The following is a 22,367-nucleotide window of genomic DNA, read 5'->3' on the forward strand; positions in this document are numbered from 1 at the left end:
GCTCGTTCCCTCGGCCTGCATTTGTCTTTGTCTGAGGCGGGTTTGCTTTAATGAGTGGACTCTATTGTTGCTTTGGCGGCCGCCTGTTTGCAGCTGTGGACGAAACTATCTGGTGTATTTGGCACAGCGCCCGCCTTCCGCCTCAGTTTCTTGCAGAGGAGGAGGGGGACATTGGATGTGCTTGATGTGGACTGAGGGACAGCAGACAGCTTGCCATGTCTCCATGAAAACATGAGTTCTTTCTTAATCTACTTAGACAGGAATCCATGGAAACCAAATGCTAGTGGAAAAGGACAGGGACTAAGAGTAGATGATAGATTGGCTAGCAGGACTCTAAGTGAAAGTAGCTCTATGTTTCTTTATTTTTCCAGCTCAGTTGTTGTCAACTCCTCCATATTTCATCTCTGATGTTTTCCTTGTTTCCATAGAGGATAATCTGCTTGTACAGCTTTCATGCTGGAGTGTATAACAACGTAAACTCTGCCTCTACCTGTGGGTTCCTCTGTCCCCCCTATCATCATCATGGCCCATCAGATGGTGCTGACAGACAAAACACTGTTATAATTTTATCCCTATGGGCTTCCCTAGTAGGTTTTAAACTTTATAAATCCTCTCAAGCATCAGTCGAAGTCCCACAATCCTGACTGTAGACTGAAGCTTATTGGGGAGCAGTGGGTATACATGTGTGTTGACAGACTCCTGAAATTCCAGTATCTGAGGAGCTTTATTTTTGTTCCAAAACAGAGTACGGGCTGGACGAGTGAGTCCGGCCAAAATAATGGAACACCTGGAGAAGTCATTGTTGACTCTTAGGTATTTATCACCATCCGTATTGTGTAATGTTTTGCTTGATGGCAATCCAATTCTTAAAGACTTTCCTCCCCATCTTTGTTTTTTTTTGTTTTTTGTCAGCCTTTCGTCACATCTGAGTGTGCGTACAGGAATGGGTGTCATAAAGGCCACGCTCAGTGATTTGGCTGCAGAAGGAGATTTGACCCTGTGAGCGGTCTTTTGTGTGGTTTGTGTAGTTTATTGTGTCTCTGCCGTTTTCATGCCGCCTGGACCCACAGCATAACAGAGTTACTGTAGGTGGCTGGGTGGAAATAAAGGATGTGGATGAAAGCGGACAGATTACATATTCAACCGGCCCATTTAGAGGAAGCGAAGCCTACACAGATGCCTGTCGAAGCGCTCTGACGAACTCTAGATTACTCACAGGTGCAACTGTGTGAGATGCACACAGGAACCTCCATCTACCCTTAGTCTATCTCACTCTCTATACCTTAAAGCTTTCTTTCTTCCTGTCGCTCCATTTCAGATGCTTGTGTTTCGCCACCTTCAGCTCAATGTTTCTTATCGACGGCCCTCATCTCTGTGGTGCTGGCGCGTTTCAGCACGTACAGCCTTTGTCTCTTATCGCCAACCTGCACTGCTTATCAGTCCCCTTTTTATGCACAGGATTTTTCTTTTTTCCTTTGTCTGCAGTCGACAGGTTTTTATTCTTCCACAGTTGTTCACAACAAGGCATTCACAGGCTGGTCCTGCTCCAAGGTCGGTGATGTTTTCGTCTCATTGACAGACGGAAACAGCGGTGGCCCAGTGGAGCTGGTGATGTCATGAGATATGCTTATTAAATGGACGGATAAGGAAAACTGTCATTTTTGCATGGTTATTGTAGGGAAATATGCTTTGTTCTCCAGTCCAACGTCTCACTTGCTTTGCTTTTTTTGTCGATTATCTTCATGATATACTTGTGTACAGTTAGTTAAGCTGGTCAAAATAGCATTCCGTTGCTACGCTGTCCTCAAAGCCAGTCGCTGACATCACCCACAATAAAACCTAGCTCATAAACCTTTGTGAGTTATATAGGGATTAATGTTGTCTTGATGTTCTGTAGCTGTAACACCAGAATTATGTTTATCATGGCTTTGTGTTTCTTTGGAGTGTAGTTTGTGCACATCCTCATAAATTAACGCCACATGTTCACAAGCTGCTATATGCAGGTGACCAGTAGTGGCAGTGCAGGGCCAAATTTGACCAGATGAAGGGTCAGGGTTGGCAGCTACAAAAATGGTGGTGACAACAGCATGCTTGTCAAAATAGCTGACTAGAGATCATTACCATTTTGGAAACGTCAGTTTTGATTTCTAATTCTAGCCATGTTGTTATTTCCAAAAACCAACTGGAATGAGACGACGTTTTGTGGTATCGTGCTATGTTATGACAAATCCAAGGCATCTAGGAAAAAGGCGTCCATGAGGTTGACGGTAGGTTGTAAAAAGAATGTATTTTAGACCTAACTATACACGGGGAAATCATGCAAACATAGAGAGGCCCAGGGATTCGAACTAGGAACCAAGTTGCTGTGACGCAATGGTGCTAAATACCACACCGCAATGCAGCCCCAACCAGGAAGTGACAAAAAAACATTCAGTAAAGTGCTGTTGTGTCATTGATAGAACATATGTTGGTCTCGATCTCCGGTCATGCAAAGGTCCATGGTTGAAAGTGCAGCACTTAGAAGCTCCACTTGAGAATGACGTCTGCTCTGATTTGGGAATGCTCACATGAGTCACATTTTCCTTCTGCCGCTTGTAGGAACGTTACTTTACAAGACGCCTGAATGAGCTGTATTGAGGGATATGAACAAACGACTTATATGACCGTTTAAGTTTCCACCTGCTCGCTATCTTGGCTGCCCCTAATTACAACAGTCTGGAAGAGATCTCGGGCCCCTGTCCAGCTGGACTCTTTGTTTACAGGTGTCTGAGCTACTCTGCATTACAATGTCAGACCCACAAATAATAAAACTTGCAATTTTATTCAAGGTTCTGAACAGAAAACCATTCAGTCACAAATAAGGGAATGACTTACTTGTCAACAGCAAACAAGCCACTGGTATGGTTTGATTTTGTCTTAAATCACGGTCCAAATAAGAATCAAAAGCTCTGGAAACACTGACACACTTTTAGCCTCTTTTCATGCCGTGGACTTTTGATGTGTTATTTTTGACCCCGGTGACTACAAATGATTTCCTGCACTTTTTATAGGCCGCACGATAACATTGTCACCGCTGAAATGGCATCAATCAAGACATTATCAGTCAGATTTACTGCCTCTTACTGCTTCTTAAAGACAAGATAAGCTCCCTTGTTGACTTTATGTGGGGGAGTCCATTTCTGAAAACATAATGAAGGGCATGGTCAGCAGCCTGATGAAAACAAAACCCCCTGAAGCCTTAGAAGAAAAAGGTCCGTCGCTCCCTGATAACCACAACTTGTTGAGGAGATGTAGCATGTTTAGTAATAGTTTTTAATACAGTCCTTAAATTAAGCTGTTTCTTGGTTGTGGCTTTGCTAGCTTAAACAGAAAAGCAGTCAAGCACAGCAATGCACCTCTTTCCCAGAATTTTTTAGCCACACATTTGTGAGCATAACTGCACGTTTCTTGAGTCTGGTCTCCTTCAGGGTCTCTCAGCTTGACAGGCATGTTAATGATTCATACCTGATCTCTACACCTTTCCCACCTTTAACCTGATTGGCCTGAAGAGGCAAATAGACAGCATGCATCTGAGAGGATCCACACCAAAGGAGTGCAGCAGCTCAGCTGTCGCAGATCTGTGCCTAAGGCCAGATCATCGCGTGCAACCGCCTCAGCCTCTAATTAAACTTCTGAAGGGAGCGACAGCCTTTATTAGGAATACAGATATAACTCGATTTACAACTATTTCCCCCCTTTTTTTGCCTCCTTTGTACTTCGTGGCCCTGCTGTGAGAAAGGCAGGGAACTAAATGACAGACCGCCTCCATTCAAGACCTTTTCTTTCATTATTTTAAACTTGTTAATGAAGAAGTATTAATGTGTGGATTTGACTGCGTCTCTGCATCATGTTAGATGGTGGACTGGATGGAGATTGGGGGGGGATCGCTGTAGCTACTGGAGGAGGATGACTCCTCCAGATGATCCAGCGTGTAGCAGCAACAGCAACGCAGCTGGAATTGTTATCTCCTTTGATATTAGGCCTGCATGTAATGTGGAAAACACCCTGGGCCAGCTCCACTTCCTCCTCAGACGATAGGGTTTTCACATGCCAGTTGGTTTTTATAATCCCCTCGAGATTTGTAGTTTATTCCACTAAATTCATCGTCAGCTATGTTAAACATTTCCTCATTGCTGTTTAGCTGAAAGCTGAATATGAGGATTACGTTTTAGTTTGCTTTTTCTGAATCATGGCATTAGATAACAACAGAAGACTCTAAAACCAACCGAGAAATGCTTTAATTTTCATCAATGGTAAACTCACTGATGGTTTGAGCAACAATGATTTCCTCATTCTCCTTTTAGTGTTTTAGTGCTCCCATCCTTAACAGCTCTACCTTAACAACACGTTCCTTTGGAGGGAATACAGGGGAGGAAGTGCTTTGGATGTCATTGCCTGTCTACCCAGAGGGGCTGCATGTCGAGACGCACCCCTCCCTCCCCCACTCTTTCCCTTCCCGCCTTCCCCTCACACCCCTTGCACTTATCTCCAGGCCCATCCATCTCTCCCGAGGCAAAAGTTCCGTCTCCTTTGCTGGAGCTGTCTGGCCTAAGGGACCCAAGTAGTGTCACAAACATATCCTCCCCATAAAAACACTGCCAACATCACTTCAGCTCTCCAAAACAATGCAAACTTTCTCATGCTCGTAGAACTATTACTATATGCTGTGTGTATGTTAGGGGAATGTCTAAAGTAAACCACAGATAGTCATTAATTCCCATTCCCACTGTATTTATTAAACCGATGCTACTATACAATTGTTTCACAGCACAAATGACCCTTTAGGCAGTGTTAGTACAAATAAAGAGTAAAGTCCCAATATATTTAGTATACAAACAGTTTTTGTTGTTTTAGTTTTTGGTGGAAACCTGTTGAAGTTCCAATCATACGATAAATTTGAGTTGGAAGTACAGACTTGGAGGAAAGGTTGAAGAATTATAGCCCTTAATGCATAGGAGCAACTCGAATGTAACTGGACTATTCAACTTAAAAGCTCCGCCATGGACGGATGTGGGTCAGTTCTTTACTATTTTCATACAATTCACAGCGGTACCAGTGGCAACAGAACCGTGACAACAGGGAGGAGGCTCACCTGGTTTACAGACAGAGTTGAGGTGGGAAGGTGGGCCTGCTCAGGCCTGAGAAGCTGAACAATCAGAGCATTTGCCTCAGCTGAAATTTAATGGGACATTGTAGAACTTAACAGGTCGCATATCAGGGAATATGCTACAGATTTTGCAGAAATGTTTGGGTACATAAGATTGAATCCCACCCAAATAAACAGAAGTGCAGACGGTGAGCTGGTGCGCGTAACCTTACCGATCCATTGCCTAAAAGTTACAGCCCAGAGTGTTCTAAAGCAAAAGAGGAGGAAGTTACGGTAATGAAAGGAACACCTGAAGTGCACCGTGTCTCTGATGTATCGTAGCTCTCGTCTGACCCCGTGTTGAGTTTTGGTGGCTGAGATAGTCTGAGCAGCATGTGACAGCCATACATGCTCACTCTGTAACGCTGCTTCCATCAGGTTTGTCAGATGTTGAGGCGCTTTTGGATCACACGCCTTTTCCATATTCTTCCATCATTCTCATACAGAACAATTTTGGTTTCTTCTCTCCAAACAATCCTTTTTTTCTGGAACAGGAGAGTTTTAAAAAACATATATTTTCTATGGTTGCATTTTAAGCATATTCATGGAAGCAAGTCTTGATAAAAGACTCTGACGAGGATAAGCGCTCTTATCTTAGCTGGATGTTGTGACGAGCTGTTCCTCTACAAGAAAAGAAATCTAGTCCATTAAGTGAAGTTGTCCCCTGTGAAGTTTTCCAGGCTTTCCTTGTTAAAAACTCTTTGAACCACGAGTTCCCCTGGATAGCTGTTAAATACAAATTTAACACTTGGAATCATCCAAAAGTTCTCTTTTTCCCTCTCAATTTGTCATTGAATAACGATGAACAAAAAAGGGGTAAAGTCTACGCTTTAATCACATCTTGGCGGTTTGATTTCAGATTCACTTTTAATGGTGCTCAGATGTAAAAATTCTGGAAATTGTGACTTTGTGCATTAGATGATAATTGAATAATAAGCACATTCCGTCGAACAGCTGGAAAAGAAACACTGAGTTAAGACCTCCCTGTAGTGTAGTAAATCGTTGCTTTGTAACTCTTGAGCGTCCTGCTTTGAGGAATTGAGAAGTCTCTGTAAAACAACCATCACACGATGGAGCTGAACAGCCCTGAGTAACACAATAGGAGAGTCTCGTTCTGGCATTTGTTCCAAACAACCTGATGAATTATTTTCTCCTTCGAGACTAATGATATAGCTCTGTTTTGATAACTTGGATCACATCCTTGAGCTGGCACCTTGCTGAAAAGTGTGCCTCAAGCGTGTTTGAGTGCCAAGAATGACAGAGAGGGAAGCTACTTAAATTCATGGTAATACTAACGAAACATGACCGGGACAACAGTCTACTCATCAGGATGACTCACACCAGACTCACAAAGATAATTAGCTGACAGTGTCGGCATGACTGAACATCTGCTTGAATAACACACGTCTGCCACTATTGATTTAACTGTTCACTCTAGGCACCAGGGCTGGTCTGAGTACAGAGATGCGTAAAGGGGCACACCTACAGATTAGATGCCTTATGGGTATTATGCTGAATTGGCTCCTCTGCAGTTCTGAGCTTAGTGAATTGAATGAGTCACATCTTTAAGCACACGGATTATCTGAATAAAACTAAAAAGAAGCAGATGAGGCAATAAATGTGTGATTAGTATGGTCACATAGCAAAAGTGTGTGTTTTTTTTTTTTCCAAATGAAAAAAATCTGCACTGAGGAGGGCTTTTTACCGTGAGTAGAGGTGGAAGCGACCAGGACAGTGTGGTCAAACACACCAACAGACTGCATCTATAACAGGCTACATTACAGAGTAGTGACATTGCAATGAAATAGAAATGATAGGAACACCAAGGATGCCCACTGACATAAACTTGAATTATGGCAACTCAAGCTACAAACAAAAAAGTAACCAAATGAAACGGGGAGCAGGATCATCCATTTTCTTTCAATACGAGTTCCTGTATTTTAGCTGCCTCTCTTTAGCCATTATCAAGCTCTGGTTCCACTTTATATTTTACCACTCTGGAAGATGGAAGCTGCATAAATTCGTTGCTCACACCTGTTGGAGATTACCCAGCCAGTTTATTCGTCATAACTCGTGTGTTGATAATCCTAAGAGCTTGAATAAGGGCAACTGGACTTCTTCTTGGATCTTGAAGAAGTTTCATGTCTCTCCTGAAAGGCTTTTTTAGTTCTAAACTAGATAGTGGGGAGTGTCAGCTTACAGGGGATCACTGAACCTCCTGATCAAAGTGTTTGTATCATTCTCAAAAAGCAGGTACTGGTCCATGTGTGTGAGTTTCCGGTAAACCTCTGTGTTGAGACTTCCGTCTTCTTAAATGTCCTCTTCACAGAACAGTCAAAAAAGGCAGCTTGTTGCCTTTCGCATCCTCCCTCATGAACTTGATGTTGCTGTCCACCGAGCTGATGTGCTCCGTGAACCATGGCCGTGATGACTGAGAATCCACACCAACATGGGTGTTAACCCTGCTGAATGTTAATGTTTGGCGAGTCTGCGTACTCTCAACAATAGCTCCTTCATACTTTATCTTCTGACATTTATTTGCCTTCCCTCTCACTCAGTTATATTGCGAATACACCAAGTGCAAGTGGCATTGATCAACCCGAGACACTCATCGTGAATAGGCAGGAAGCATGAAAACACAAACACAAGTCAACATACACTTGCATAGTTTTTGCAACTTTTCCAACCATCTCGGCATGATCATAGGAACACATTCCCCAACATCAGCCAACAGCAACTATGCTGAAAGACTGGATCCAATTTTGGACATTCTTTGGCGTCCATGTGTGAAAACAGCTCAAGATATTTGTCCAGGAACATGCAATCGACCTGTTTGCCTTTGACACTTCAAACAGCCTCCAATTTTAAACTGAATATCTCCTGAAATATCCCCAAAACATTTGCTTTTATAGTGTATTATCACTAGATTTTAGCTTTAAACAAATGACTCTGTGTTACAGCGAAGCAGTAATGATTAAAGTGGATGTTTTACTTGGATTTATCGTCACCTCTTAGCACGCAGGCAGATGTTTAACATCAGTAGCGCAGCCACAAGAGCTTATTTTGAGCAGTTTAACTGAATCATTTAATGGTGATGCTGTGCCCCCTTTTCCTGTACTCTTTTATTATCCATTATTATCATTATCCTGCAGTGAAAGGCGTATGGGAATGGGAGGGATGGGACAATCGGGAGGTGATGAGAGGTGTTCAGGTCAGAGTCGCTGTTGTTATGACTCTGATGTGGTTTACCAGGACGAGTGGGAGTGTGATTCAGTTTGACGGAGTGGCAGCTGGCCTTTGCCACATAGAGCTGGTTCCTGGAAGAAGCTGGTTCTGACTTACAGCCCACCCACATAGCACCGCAGCGTAGACTGACCTAACCGAGGCATCGCAGTACTTTCCCTCAGCCGGGACTTTAATTTCATGTGGTTATTTACTGAGTTCCATTGCTTTTTTTCCCCTCACCTTCTTTCCGCAGGGCACAGGTGTGTGTTCACTCGACTGAGGAGGTTTGTTGGCTTGTCTACAAAGGCACTGACATAAAAATGGATCAGGGAAGGAGTCCCTCCCTCACATACTGTAACAGTAAATGCCGCAAACCAAGCCCCTTGCCAACCCACAGCAGCAGGAAAAGCTGATGTAAAGTGACTGCCACGTTGTTGTTGTCACCGTCTTCATTTAGTGCTAAACTTCAGTGATTTGGTTAATCAGACAGAAAGTCAGAAAAAACAGATATATGAGGGTTCTTCTTGGTGCCCGCGGCCCCCCTGCAGCCAGCGTGACTCAGGTGACAGATAATTAGCCTCTGCAGGACTGTCAGTATTGTGGACCCTCCAGTTGACTCCAGTTGAGGCAGGATTCTTGAGTTGCCTTTCATGTCACATGAGGTCACTCTCCTTTGTGTGCACTGCAAACATACACACCATCACACAAACTCACGGTCCTCACACCCTGAGGGCCACGGAAGGAGACCCGGCAGAGGAAGTGAAGAGGTCTAATGTGAGGCCGCTGAGTGACTCTGGAAGGTTTCCAGATCAGGTTGCAGGGCCAGCCAGGCCTGTATTGTAAAGATGAGTTGATCTGTCCCTGTGAATGGGCCTTGCATCCATCAGCAGAGTCCCGTTTGTGTCGTAGACCCCTGGACCTGCCTGTGGGCGCAGACTGCAGAATGCTGCTCTGGAGATTTGGATTCCTTTGTATTGCAGAGGAATGCCATTCATGACTTTCTGACTTGAAAAGAGATATGGGACTCAGTGATTCATGACACCGTTTTCTTATGATGTTTTTGATTGAACAGGCTATGTTTGTCAGACTTTGACGTTTTTGTAGCAGAGAGTTTGCTGAGGTCACCTGAAGCCCGTCAGTTGTTGATTTGTCCCACCAGGCCCCTCCAGCACCCGTACCCTCTTCTTCCACAGCCATGCCTGCTTAGAGTCTGCACAGTTTGGTTTTGCATTGTCTTGTTGAAAAATACACAGATGTCCCGGGGAAATATTTTATCTTTAAGGCAGCGTTTCTTCCTCTTTTCCTACATTAACGCCACCACCACAGAAGTGTAAGTGAGCTTTGACAAAGGCTCTGATGAAAGCACACACCATCGCGGAGCCTCGCTTTTGGACTTCATGCTGATAACAGTCTGGCGTTCATTTCTTCTAGAGAAGATCTTTAGCTGATTGGTCTGACCACAATGCACTTCCCAGACGCCTCAGAGCCCAGAGGAGTCGACAGTTCGTCTGGATGAGGTTAATAAACGGCTTCTTTTTTTTCACAGTACAGTTTCAAGCGGCATTTTTGAATGAGACACTGTACTGTAGTGCTTAGAAATGGTTTCACACAGCAGTCTCTTGCCCAATGTGGTTATATTAGATATCGGCGAATGATGGTTCGTTGTGACGTGTGAGGGATCACAGATTTCCAACTTACAATCGCACCATTGTCCTTTAAGCACTGAAATGTCTCTATATTCCTTTAGTTATTTATTTCAAGCTGTAGTAGGAGAAATGTGCGATCCCCTCCAGTCTTTCTCTCAGGAACATCGTTTTTAGCGCGCTCTTTGTGGATGCCACATAATGATTGCGATCGTCTGTTAGTCCCAAACTGACACCATCCCAAGTTTTCTTTTGGCATGTATGACAAACGACAAACCACAAAATTATCTTGGGATCATACTGCGTGCAAAGAAGTCAAAGTAAATGCAAGAATCACTGTGTGTTTCTTTGCATTTTCTATACTGTCCCTACTTTTTCTGCTTAGAGTTGTAAATCCACCCTAAAGACAAGGCGGTGGCAGAAAGAGGAATGTTTTGAGGGGGTCCAGCAGAGCGTTCTCAGGAGTGAGGAGAGTGACCCCCATGATGAGCTGAGCTGGAAATAAATAGTCCTGCAGGAAATGACTTAAGGAGCTTCCTAGAACTGACCCTGGACTGGTTAAGTCATTTGCGTTTATTGAAGATAAAAGATGGTAGCAAAATAAGGAAGGCACACTTTCCAACAGCGGCATAGGTTTTTTTTTCTTTCTGCCAGGGACACAACCCAATCCAACGGTTGTAAGAAGAAAAAAAATGCAAACAAAACTCAGCCTGTTTCCCTGTGATTGAATTTAGAGAATTTCTCCTCTGCTTCCAAGACTCTGCACAAAAAACAGTGTTTTGTCTGCAGGCCGGCAGAGCTTTCCTGTTGGGAGAGCTGCTGCGGGAGTTTCACGCACCGCCTTACCCTCCGGAACAAGCTTCCTTCTCACTGTGTGCCTACCTGTGGAAACAGCTGGTCACAGACAGTAAATCTGACTTCTGCTGAAAATATCAATCTATTGGGTAGCGGAAGTCAAGGGCAAACCGGCCCAGCCAGGCAGCGCAACTACCAGTTTAAAATCTTTCCTATGATGTGGTACACTTAAAATAAGTGGTACGCACCCAATATATTTGGATGAGGGATGATTTTTGTGTAAACATTACTGAATGAAACAGTTCAGTTCTGTCGAGCAGAGCGGTTATGTTTGATGTTTCTCTGTCTCGTCTCTTTTCCACTGATTCCGAGACCAAGCTAAATGCTGCATAGTTCATTTATCGGGCTCACAGCTGCGTGCAGATGTTCAAAGACACGATTCTTCCAGCTGAGGTGGCACAGCGCTGTGAAAATGTGATGTATACATACATTTAGTATGTATACACAGTTCAGACTTTTATCGGTGTGCATATGGATGTGTGGTGTATGTGCCCTCTTTGGAGCAGGCAAATGGTTATTGACTGTATTACTGTGGCTCTCTAAACAGATTCTGTTAATTTCATATTGCTTCCAGTCATGAAATAAGTTAAGTTAGTGAACTTTTGATAGCGAGGGGAAAAACTTCGGGAGAAACTCAGCAATTCCGTGTTGAGAAAACACCTACTGCATTAACGGAGGGGAGGAAGAACTCCAGTGAAAAGGGAAAGGTGAACTTTGAGAGGATACAAGAGTAAAGGACAGAAAGTTAGATACACAAAGAGCATACGGGGTGCAAAAATGTCATATCAATGTGTGATGAGAGAAAGAGAGGACAGGAGAAGAGAGTCGCTGAGTGAAGGGATCCGTCGGCAACCAAACTAAGAAATGCTTCAAGCTCACTGCAGTCAACACTGACCAAACATATGAGAGTCTTTTGAGTACATACACCAACATAAATACAAGTCTGCGTCAGCTTCACGTCAAATGTAAATGTGAGGCTTTAGAGGAGTGTGAATGATTGAGTGGAATAAAAGCAGAACATTTTGGTATTGTTACAGGACAAAAAAGATAAACACGCTGCTATTGCTGGCACACTCTCACTCAGGGCTGTATGCGAAGGGGACATCAGTGGAATGAAAGAGCACTTTCAGACATTGCTGACCCGGGTTGATACAGAGTTGCATTTTTGTGAAGTTCCCAGCGTTTTGTCAGCTGCTTTCCTCAAATGAATAATTAACATATCGAGCCCTTATTAATCATATTGTTTGTTTTTGTCTCGTAAAAACCGATTGAGAAATCTGTTCATTTATACTTCCTTTGTAGATGATACTTCAATTTTGATACAAGTGATTTATAAATTATGTTGCTATGATGGTAGAAAAAAAACTTGAAATATCTAGCTGTGTGAGCTCTATTCGATTTCGTCTGTGTTGGCTGGGTTAGTGATCATCAGTTGTACACTAATGTTCGCAGTGCATTGTGGGATACTTTGTGTAGATTATATGGGGAATATAAAATCTCACAGTACATCCAGACATCACTACAATATGGCAATCTCACTCTGTGGTCTACTGTATAATAAGTCCAGTTTTTCATTGTTTAGTTAGTGACATCTAGTGGCGAAGTTGCTGATTGCATCCAACATAATACCTACTTTTTGCTTAAAACATGAAAGAAGTAGAATTTTTAGACTTTTTTACTGGATTTTTAATCTGCTTAAAACTTTGTCAGGAACATGGTTTTTATCAATTCCCCCTAAACGCTTTAAGCTGTTAGTTTAAAGGGACGGATGACAAAAGAAAACAGTGGATAAGAAAGATGCTCCAAATGCTACCCTGTGGCATGAAGATGATAAAGTGGAGGGTCAATGATCCCATAGCCATACAGGTTAAAACCGGGCCGGAAAAGCAAACGAGCAGCACCTGTTTATCCCACAGTAGCACCGCGGAGTTAAGACCATTTACCCCCAGCTGCTCGAGTAAAGGTACGGTACGGAGTGTACTGGGAAGTGTCCAGCTGTGAATGTTTTAAACTGTAGAAAAGTGAAAAAGTTCCCGGGGTGGGGGGGTTATTGAACTAAACCTCTTAGTGGAGAGTAGTTCTTAATAAAAGCTCATATAGTCTCTGGCTTACTCACACAGGTTGTAAGAGTGAGTGGTGTTCCAAAGGGCAGCAGTGTGTTTACCTGCCCACTTGAGTGGATTCCTCAGCCGGCTGGCTCAGACGAGGAGGTACAGGCCTCGGTGCCTTCATGTCTGCTGTCTACACCGGAGACATTCTTAGCCTGATATCACCGCCGCACGCTCAACAAAGACGTTGAAAGGCCACATTGAGGCAGGAGTGGAGAGTGGGGTGGGGTGGGGTGGAGGTTTGAGGACATGGACGGACTCGGCGCAGCCAGCCAGAAGCCTTGAAGTGCTGTGCTTGTAGAGGGCGAGCAGGTGTGAGCCTCTGTTTGTGTTTGTGTGTGCGGACGGGCTGCGTTGTGCGTGGGTGCATGCGTGCACCGAAGTGAGCGCATCTGTGTTTGAGTAATAAATGGGAGCATGTGTTCCAGCCTGGATGTTGATCCGAGCCACAATTACAAGCTGCCTTCACGTCACAGCCTAAATGACAACAACAGCTCAGCGTTCTCTGGGTAAAAACCTTGCTTTCTTTGTTAATCAGCACAGCAGTAGGTGTGTGTGTGTGTGTGTATGTGTGTGTGTGATGGCGAGCTGGAGCGACTTCAAAGCAGCATTGCAGCATTTTCTCAGCCCAGCCTGTTTACACTGCTCAGTGAAGTCTGCATTCCTCTGTCTCATTTTTCCATGGCATTCCACGAAGAGCTCAGTGCTCCTGGCCGCGTGCCCTACAAAGTTTACTCCTCCCCGACCATCCACCCTTACACGTACTGTATAGTGCATACATACTTGTGTGCACACAACTGTGCACTCCATTTGGCTATTAAAACAAGACAGAACCCAGCTGGGAGCGAACCGCCCACGAGAGGAGCAAGTTTCTGGAAAAGCGGCAGAAAAAGCTCACATGCACCACATGAGGGCAGGAGACTCAGCCTCCCGGAGCTGCTCTCTTCCTCTGCTGACAGACTCAGGTGGATATCCAGACGTGCAAATGTCAGCCTGCGCCGCGCGCCGCTTTGTCTTGAAAAACTCCCCGTGCACTCCCTGACTAATAAATCAGGCGGCCTCAATGCCTGACTCTCAGCCAAAGTGAAATATAGCAGAGGAAAAGAAAACAGTTATGCTGCCAATTACGAGGTGTGTTGCAAAGCAGTCTGTGGGCCGCATCAGAGAGCTGCCGCGCTGATGTGTTTGCGACCGTTTACTGCTGGTGGTTGTATGCTTACATTAACATTTGCGGCAGGCAAAAATACACACACAAAGACTCCTCGGGTTAGTCGTGTTTACCAGCACTTTGCGTTCGTGACTGCCTTTCTCCAACATCAGCCACAGGTGGTTATGGGATACCCTGCATTGTGGACTGAAGGGAGGGTGGCAGACGGTGACATTTGTGGAGAAATATCTCATTTTCCTTTCCACTGGAGCCTCCTATGGATTGCAGGAGAGACCTTCCATGACAGAGTAGTAGATAATGAAAACAAGCAGAGGGCCTTCACTTAAATTGGGAAGCTACAACTGTGTGGAAGTTCTTGCTAAAAACGTTGCTGAGCTAAGTTTAAGAAGGCGGAGCATGTAATTGCATCACGTGTTAGTCTGAAGTTTGACGAGGTGTGTACCATACAGTGTTCACACATGAGGACAGATGTTTAAAGGGTCATCTGAGAAAAGAGGAAATCTGCTGGCCGAGTCCTTTCTGTTTGTCATTCGTTCTGTGCAGATGGGAGGATGGGGGTGCCTTGAAGGGGATTTCATGAGAAATGATCTGCGACCACGAGTTCAGCAGAACTCCGACCACGATAACGAAGCTGGAGCGGTCATCTGCAGTCATTTATGGTCGCATTTGTTCCAGCGAAGACGGCCCAAATGTCACAATAAATGACCTCACGTCCTCCTGTTGTTGTGCGATTTATCAGGTTGTATTTGTAGTTTCAGCTTTGGCTGCCAGCTATTATGAAAACAAGATGATTAAGGGGAAAAGGCTAATTGTGCTGCGTTGTGTTTTGGATTGGAGCTTTGATTTTTTTATTTTTTTATTTTTTTGTCCTGTGGTATGACTCCAGTGCACATCTTTCCCTTCTCTTGTCGACCCTAAAAGTCCAAACTCGGCCCGATTGAAAAGTGTAATTTAAAGAAAAGGTGATGCTACACAATGATAAACGATGGATTTGCATGAAAGACACTGAAGCTCGTCTTTTAGATAAAGGTTGAAACAACACTTTTTTTCTCCCGGGGACGGTTTTGGTTGGACATTTTGATGTGTTCTGATGGTAGGAGGAATTTTTCACACTCGTAGTTTTCAGACTTTTTTTAGATTTTATCCAGCTTCCTGGACAGCTTCTTTCCCCCCCTTGTCGCCTCTCCTTCGTCCACATTGGCTGTTTCAGTCCGCTCCTGCCCTCACACACTGCTTTGTGTAAAGATCAGCTCGGGGCCAATCACTTCCAGCCCAGAAGCTGTGTTTTGGTTTTAGGCTTTATGAACGGTTTGAAAGCTGGAGCAGGAAAAGGAAAAGAGGGTAGAGGGGGAAAAAAACCCAAAAACCTCCACTTCTCATATACCATCGTAAAATCTGACCTCCTTTTAGGAACAGCATCTCACTAAAAACGGACATGTTGATGGGTGGGTTTGAGTCTGGGGTTGCGTTTCCTAATAAAAATGTGGTGTTAAACCCCCCCCCCCCAGCAGCCTACTGTGTTTTTATTTTATGTTCAAGTGTGTAAAAAACGAAAAAAAGGCACCTGTCTCTTGTTAAAGAGAAGCGCAGTGAAGCCTCTCTGTGGTGTCACTTTCAGTTTTAAACCGCACGTCCTGCCAGTCGTCTTGAACTGATCTACAATCAGACCCTTATCTTCACTGTGCACCAGCTGTATTTTGATTGGTTACACGTTTTTTTTAAACACGCTGGCAGAGTAGTTGTAGAGCTTGTCGGAGGGTCCGCCGGATGGATGGATGGAAACTTCTCATTAGAAAATCATGATTCCTGTGCAAGAATTACCAGTGAATCTGTTGATTTTAGTGCCTACGTAAAGTCTTTTTTTTTTGTCACACAAAGGAGGTTTTTTCTGTCTTCAGACCACAAACTAAATCAGTGATGTAAAACTTATCCACATGTGCACACAGACATTTATTCAACTTGACAATCACGACCCCATCAAGATCGAGCTTTTGGAGAGCAGATCACCTCAAAAAAGCTCAACATTTGCAGCACTTACGGTACAAACTATGTCAGCTTTAAGGGTCAACTCCTGCTCCTGTTTCTTCCACATCCATCAGGCAGCCTCCTGCAATATTCTCTCATTCTGTCTCTCCTAAAAGAAAATATCACAGACGATATGATGCGACATCTGTAAGCGAGAACATTTTCTAACTGCTGTCCAGCTGGCTTGAAATCTGAGTAAAGACATTTAGATTATACATTAATCATATCTAAAAGCTTTTCTGGAATGCATGACAAATGCTTTTGGATAAACAGAATTAATAGGCTAAGTTTATCTGTCGGTCGCAAAGCAGGTTATTCATAAAAATCTTGGAGAGGCGTGTGAAATTAAATGAGAAACAGTGTTGAATATCCACTCGACTGTCTGTACTGCACCAGCTTCTTTCTGCAGAAATAAGTCGGTTCTAGAAACGAGTTCCCCTCCCTTTTGGTAGATTCATGCAGCATTATACTGAAGTAACACTGCACTTGTGTGTGAGACGAGGTGGGGGTCTTCAGATGAAATATGGGATGGGTGTCACTTTTTTTTTAACTGCGGTGAGATGATGTGAGCCGAGACATCTGAGTCGTTCCTGAAGTGCTTTTTTATTATTTGTGAATAAATTCTGAGTCTTAGAAAATAAGAATCCTGATTTTTATGTAACTCAATTCTTTACAACACCCACGGGGGTTGGCGCAAAGTCCAAACTTTTTTCTACCCACCATCCAATGACAGGAATTTTAATTGGAGATTACAAATTGACTCTAAGTGTGAGCATGAAAGATTGTTTGGGATGGATGGATGGATGGATACCCAGCTAACCAGTGAGGCTAAGGACAAACAAACCCCATAGAGTTCCTGGACACCATTACTGAGATAATTCTGTTTTAGAAGAACTAATATAAGTAACATCTTTGTTTCGATTAATATTAGCTTATAACAGAGAATTGGTTATTCTTCTGTTTCTTTGCCTTTTGTTTCCCTTCAGTCATAAATCAGTTTCCCTCTGTGAGCACCCTTTCCTTATTCTCCCAGCTAATTGCTTTCCACATAGCCGACCTCAAGGCTCCAGCTGTAAGTGACTGACACTTTAAAAAGTGTGGCTTCTCTCTCTGACTGATGTTGTGGAACCTGAGAGTTTGCGAGTCGTCCTGCAGGCCAGGGACGGGTCGGAGGAAGCCTGGAGGCCGTGTGGATGTGGCCCCCGTGTCCACAGGGAAGAGGGATCACTGCAACACCAACAAACTGCGGGGTTACCAAGCCACTGACTTGTTATGACAGGGAAGTGCTGTGTTTTTAACTCTGAGCTTTGAAATGTATAGCGCAGCACTGGCCTGAGGCTGATGGAACGACCCTGGTCGTTGCTGATGTCTATGTTAATGTAGGTGTATATGCAAGTGTTTATGTTGGTTAGACTGCAGAGCCTGTGCATGGAAGTGTGGACAACATACTGGGCTCCATCTTGAGGCCATTTCCACCACAGTCTTAGTGCATCTAGCACACTGTAGACTAGAGAGGTTTGAGGCATCCCGCTTCAGATGGTCAAGTTTGCAGAAACCCATTTATGAGGTTCATTTTGAAGGTGTGAAAGTGGTTTCAGGTCAGCTCTACTTGCACTCTGTATCATGACTGATGGCAAAAAATGAAGGATTGTGTAGGGTGTAAACTCAACACTACTCAGCTGCCTCCACTGCCTCCTCAGAAATCTGTTTCCCAGCAGATCTCCAGTTGTTTTTCTTTTAGTAAGGAAACTGCTTCACCATACAACAAACAGCAGGAACTTGATCGAATTGACTTGTTATACTAATCTGGAATATTCCCAGCTAAGGCCACAGCACACTGTTAGTACACACATTGGAGGCCGATTTAAAATGCAAAGCCGATTTTCACACAGGAAAGTATCGCTGTGTTTACATGGAGAAATATTTCAATCATTCAGTTGGAGGTTCAAACTTGAATTTTAGCATATAAACAGATTTTTTCCTACTTTATTCCAAACCAGAATGCACGTAGGCCTACTTCCTCTTCTGTCTATAAGCAAACAGAGACTAAAGTGGAGTTTTCCTCACTGAATTAAGCGTCCGGGGATGGTGAACTGTAAAGATACTTCATCAAGATGTTCAGCAATCCGGGACACTTCTGAGGCCCTCAACCAAAACTTTTCCATCACAGAATTCAGTTCTGCGGCGGCAATGTTTTTATTCCGAGGAAACTCACCCCTGCGCGGTTTGAGCATGTGCAGAAAGAATTAATTTCAATCTGATCTGACTGAGGTGTTTACGCAGGGCATTTTCATTCTGTTCGAGCTGTTAATCCGATTAAACGCGGGCCATGTAAACGCAGCTTCTACCTCCACCTGTGAGCTCTAAAATCCTGCATCTGCTGTGGCTGAATGAAAATCACCTGCACTCATCAAAGCACAGGTGCGGCTGTACCCAGCTCGGAGTCTTGGTGTGCAAAGTTCATCCCACTTGAACTTTTGTGCCGCACGTTATCTAACAAAAACACGGGAAGCAGCTAATGGGGAGGGCAGAAAAAAGAGCAAAAGTGTGAAAGGTGAGCAGTGTGACCCATAGAAATATTATGCGACACCAACAGTTGTTCCCTCATCTGGCTTTCAAGGAGTGCAACTTATCAAGTCACCCCTCAGCTTCCTTTCTTTAGGACCAGCTCGCCTTCCCTCTCCAGGTTCTTTCTTCTCTGTCTAATCCCTTTTATGGAGCAGAGACAGTCTGACGGGCCTGGAGTTGGGGGGAAGCGCTGCTACTTAAAGAAAGCGCCCGGGCAAATTTGGGGCTGGTGGTAATTACTTGGGCTTCATTATGGGATCACGTTTCCCCAAGTCATTCCCTGTGGTAACCGTTACTGGATATGGGGCTGACACTGTCAATAAAGCGAGAGGAAAGATGACACGTCTTTTGTTTTGACAGGACCAAAGCAGTAATGGATTCTGTTTGTTCGCGTTTGCAAAGAGAGAAGAGCTAAAGGCCTCAGATCCCACTTTTCCAGATGCTCCGACTCAGAAAAGAACCCTCTGCTCTGCACCCTGGGCACTGGGCAGCCGGGCTTCTCTGTTATATCATCCTTTTGATGTAAATGTATTTAGGGTCATGTGATACCAGGATGTCTGATGGAGGAATGTGTGTCTGTGTCATCTATGGCACAGACAGCTGGAACACAGTGTGTGTGCAGGAGTCGGTGCAGCCTGTTTCTGGTCCATGGACAGATATGACATCTGAGTAAAGGCTTGGTGCTTTGCCTTTAAGCACCCCTCCAGTTCACTCTCATGCACTCCTGCTCGGGCGCCGTTTTACATTAGTGAATAATGCACATGTGCACATGCAGGCACATATTCGGCCGACTCCAGCAGCGCGACGTAGCTGTGCCCACGCCCTTCCGCAAACTTTCACACACCGGTGTTAGACTGATTAGCTACCTGATTTGTTTCCAGAGTGGCAGGTTGAGGAGCAAACGGTCAGTGCCTCAAGCCGTCCTGCCACCTCAGGCTCCCTCATTGTAGCAGAGCATTTTGTACAGTAACCGGGGCAACCAGATTCTGATCTCTTTCAGCTACTAAGTGCGGTCGCGTTGCTCCTTGTAGAAACTACTTTTCCTGTAATTAAAACAAACAGGTGCCTCCGCTGCAGAATCTCCTGCCAAGTTGAGTAACCTCCGATTAGACGTTCAGATAGGACTCAGATCTGATGTGAGCTCTTTGGCCACTTATGTTAGAATACTCGAACCTTTCAGTTAAAAACGTGGCTCAGAAAACATACTGGAAGGCTCAGCTTTGTTTGTGCGTGTGCGTGTGGGTGTGTGTGGGTGTGTTTCCACAGGTATGCATGAGCCAGGTAATTGAATTCCCTCCTGATTTGCAGTAACCATGTTGACCTTGTAGCAGAGCTCAACCGGCAAAGCTTTCTCACCTTTCTTGCTCTCAGACTTGATTCTTGTGATGGAATAATCACGTATTGATGCATTTCTGTCATCTCCTATTAAAGAACTCTATTCGTCTGAAGCCCTGTGACCCAAACAGCTGGTAAATGGGTGGTAGAGCTTGATGAGAGGTGCACGCTCTTCTTGCTTCCTCCCTCTCAACACACACTGACATAACAGCCTGGGCCTGGTTCCCTGCTGGCAGCAGATGAACTAGAAAGCTCTCTTACTGATTATTGGCAGACGAAAAAAGAAGATCCGCAGGGCTAAGTAAGGGGGAAAAAAATATTATTGACTTCTTGCCGCAGCTACCATTTATTTTCTCCTTTTTCTGTCCATGTATTTGTTTTTAGGCTGTTAGATTCTTGACTGGGAATATTTTCGGGGTAGTCTTTGATTGAGCTGGGAAGAAATGCCTTTAATCGTGGCTACAAAGGATCCGAGGGACATGTCCCCGTCAGTTTTGCAACAGATCTAGACAGATGAGGAGGAGGAGGCGGAACGGAGGAGTGAGCATTGTTAACAGTCTGTGGGGAACAGTTTGCGTTGCCTGTGGTTTTTACTCCCTGTGAAATGGAGACTCGGTGATTTGGTTTCCCACGCTCTTTTTTTCTCTGAGCTATACGAAAAACAAAAAACAAATCAAGACGTTTGAGACTGTCCTGGCGGCTGTTTATAGTCTTGTAGCAGCGTGCCTGAAAGTGGTGGATGGCACCGATGGGGGCACATGGAGAGTGTTCGCAGCCATCTGAGTTTAAGTGGTGTGGACTGATCTAAAATAGACCATAATGCTTAGTCTAGTCAAGGATGCAAAACATAGACACTGTGACCATTGAGGTGGTTGCTTTCTGAGCTTCAGAAAGCCAGAGGAAAGTTAAAGCAGCCACTCCTTCTAAGCCTGTTTGGCTCAGCTTTGGGGTTATTATCTCCTTTATCAGGTATGATTGCACCGTTCCGTGCATCAACATGTTTAATATCAAAGCAAGATACAAACAAGTTAGCCTAAAGATTTAAAGTGATTTTACTGTGAAATCCTACTGAAAGCAGCTCTTTCACAACATTTCCACAGGTCAAGGCCCCAGAGTTGCAATGACATTGAAGTTTTTTTTTTTTTCATTTCTTTATTTTCTTTTTCCTGAAAGGCCAAGTTCAACTCAAGCCCTCTAATTTGAGCCTAGTAAATGCAGATTGGTAGAGGCAGCTGGCAGCACAGCATGCAGGCCAGCCAGGGGGTTCTGACTGCCCTGCAGCTTGCCTTCCCTCCCAGGGAGTTGAGACTGCATGTGGAGGTCTAAAAGACATTATTCAGAGCAGAACTCACACGTTTTCATACAAGTCAATTCTAACTGCTCAGGTTTGCTGCACACAGTTACATCTCAGTGTCTACCAACACAGTTTCTTTATGTTGATCATTTAAATCTGATCACCCTTGCTCATTCTATTATTATTTCTTTCTTTTTGTGCATTACTCTGAGACAGTGGATGGCATCATGATGTTGCATCTGAATGTGCGTACGGTGCTGTCACTGTTGCTGTGCTCTGCAGCTGCAGATTGCAGAACACAGACCACCGTTCTGGCCGTCTTCTTTTATCTTGCTGTCCCACCCTTGTCCTCCTAGTCTGCTTTCTTTCTTGTCTGCTCTCCGTCTCTCCTTCTGACAGACATGCACCAGCCCTTTGCAGCACATTACGTCAGTTTCCCTGCCCGGGGGTGCCAGCTGTTGATGTCACCCTTGGGTCTTTTTAATTTAGGGATTTCCGCTGGGCGAGACGAGGTGGGGGGCGGGGGGACCCCGTGACCTCAGCCACATGAAGAGGCCCATCGGGCCAGAACCAGCCTGGGTTGGGCCAATAAAAGGGATTTAAAAGGGCAGGGCAAGGCAGAGATGGGTGGAACCGCTCCACTGGGGTGTGGGTGAGCACAGGGTGATCTCTGAACTCGGACAAAGACCAATCTGAGAACACTTTATTGGCATGTCCTCGGATACTGAACAGGGTCCAACAGGACTGCTGCCTCCTGGGCTGCCGTGCAGTTCCTCGAACCCGTGACACCACAAGCTATCCCTTGAGCTCTTAAATGCAGCCTTTCAGCAGCTACAAACTTCCTCCCTTTCAGTGGGGATCAAATGTTCCAACCAAAGGCTATCTCCAATTCTTTCAGTCCTCGAGGCTTTGAGTGGGAGTCAACATCACCATCCATGTAACTGATTTCATAAGATGCCAG

At 44.5% G+C, this 22,367-nt stretch overlaps 1 protein-coding gene across 5 annotated transcripts in view; it reads left to right on the forward strand.

The window, feature by feature from the left end:
- The window catches only part of LOC140280123 (E3 ubiquitin-protein ligase RNF43), a 79,620-nt gene that overhangs the window by 25,066 nt on the left and 32,187 nt on the right, over window positions 1-22,367 (forward strand). The window contains exon 1 of one of the 5 annotated variants that reach the window (XM_072375401.1): window positions 1,767-1,856. The exons of 3 other annotated variants lie outside the window; for them this stretch is intronic. Coding sequence is in view for 1 of the 2 variants with exons in the window: in XM_072375399.1 (XP_072231500.1) it covers window positions 21,325-21,432 (108 nt within the window). In the remaining variant the exon portion in view is untranslated. Of the gene's footprint in view, window positions 1-1,766; window positions 1,857-20,840; window positions 21,433-22,367 lie in introns of those variants that run through there. One more of the 5 variants, XM_072375399.1, reaches the window with a different exon arrangement.

Source organism: Leuresthes tenuis, unplaced genomic scaffold (genome assembly GCF_036924035.1).
Source record: "Leuresthes tenuis unplaced genomic scaffold, fLeuTen1.0.hap1 SCAF_21, whole genome shotgun sequence".
Lineage (NCBI taxonomy): Eukaryota > Metazoa > Chordata > Actinopteri > Atheriniformes > Atherinopsidae > Leuresthes > Leuresthes tenuis.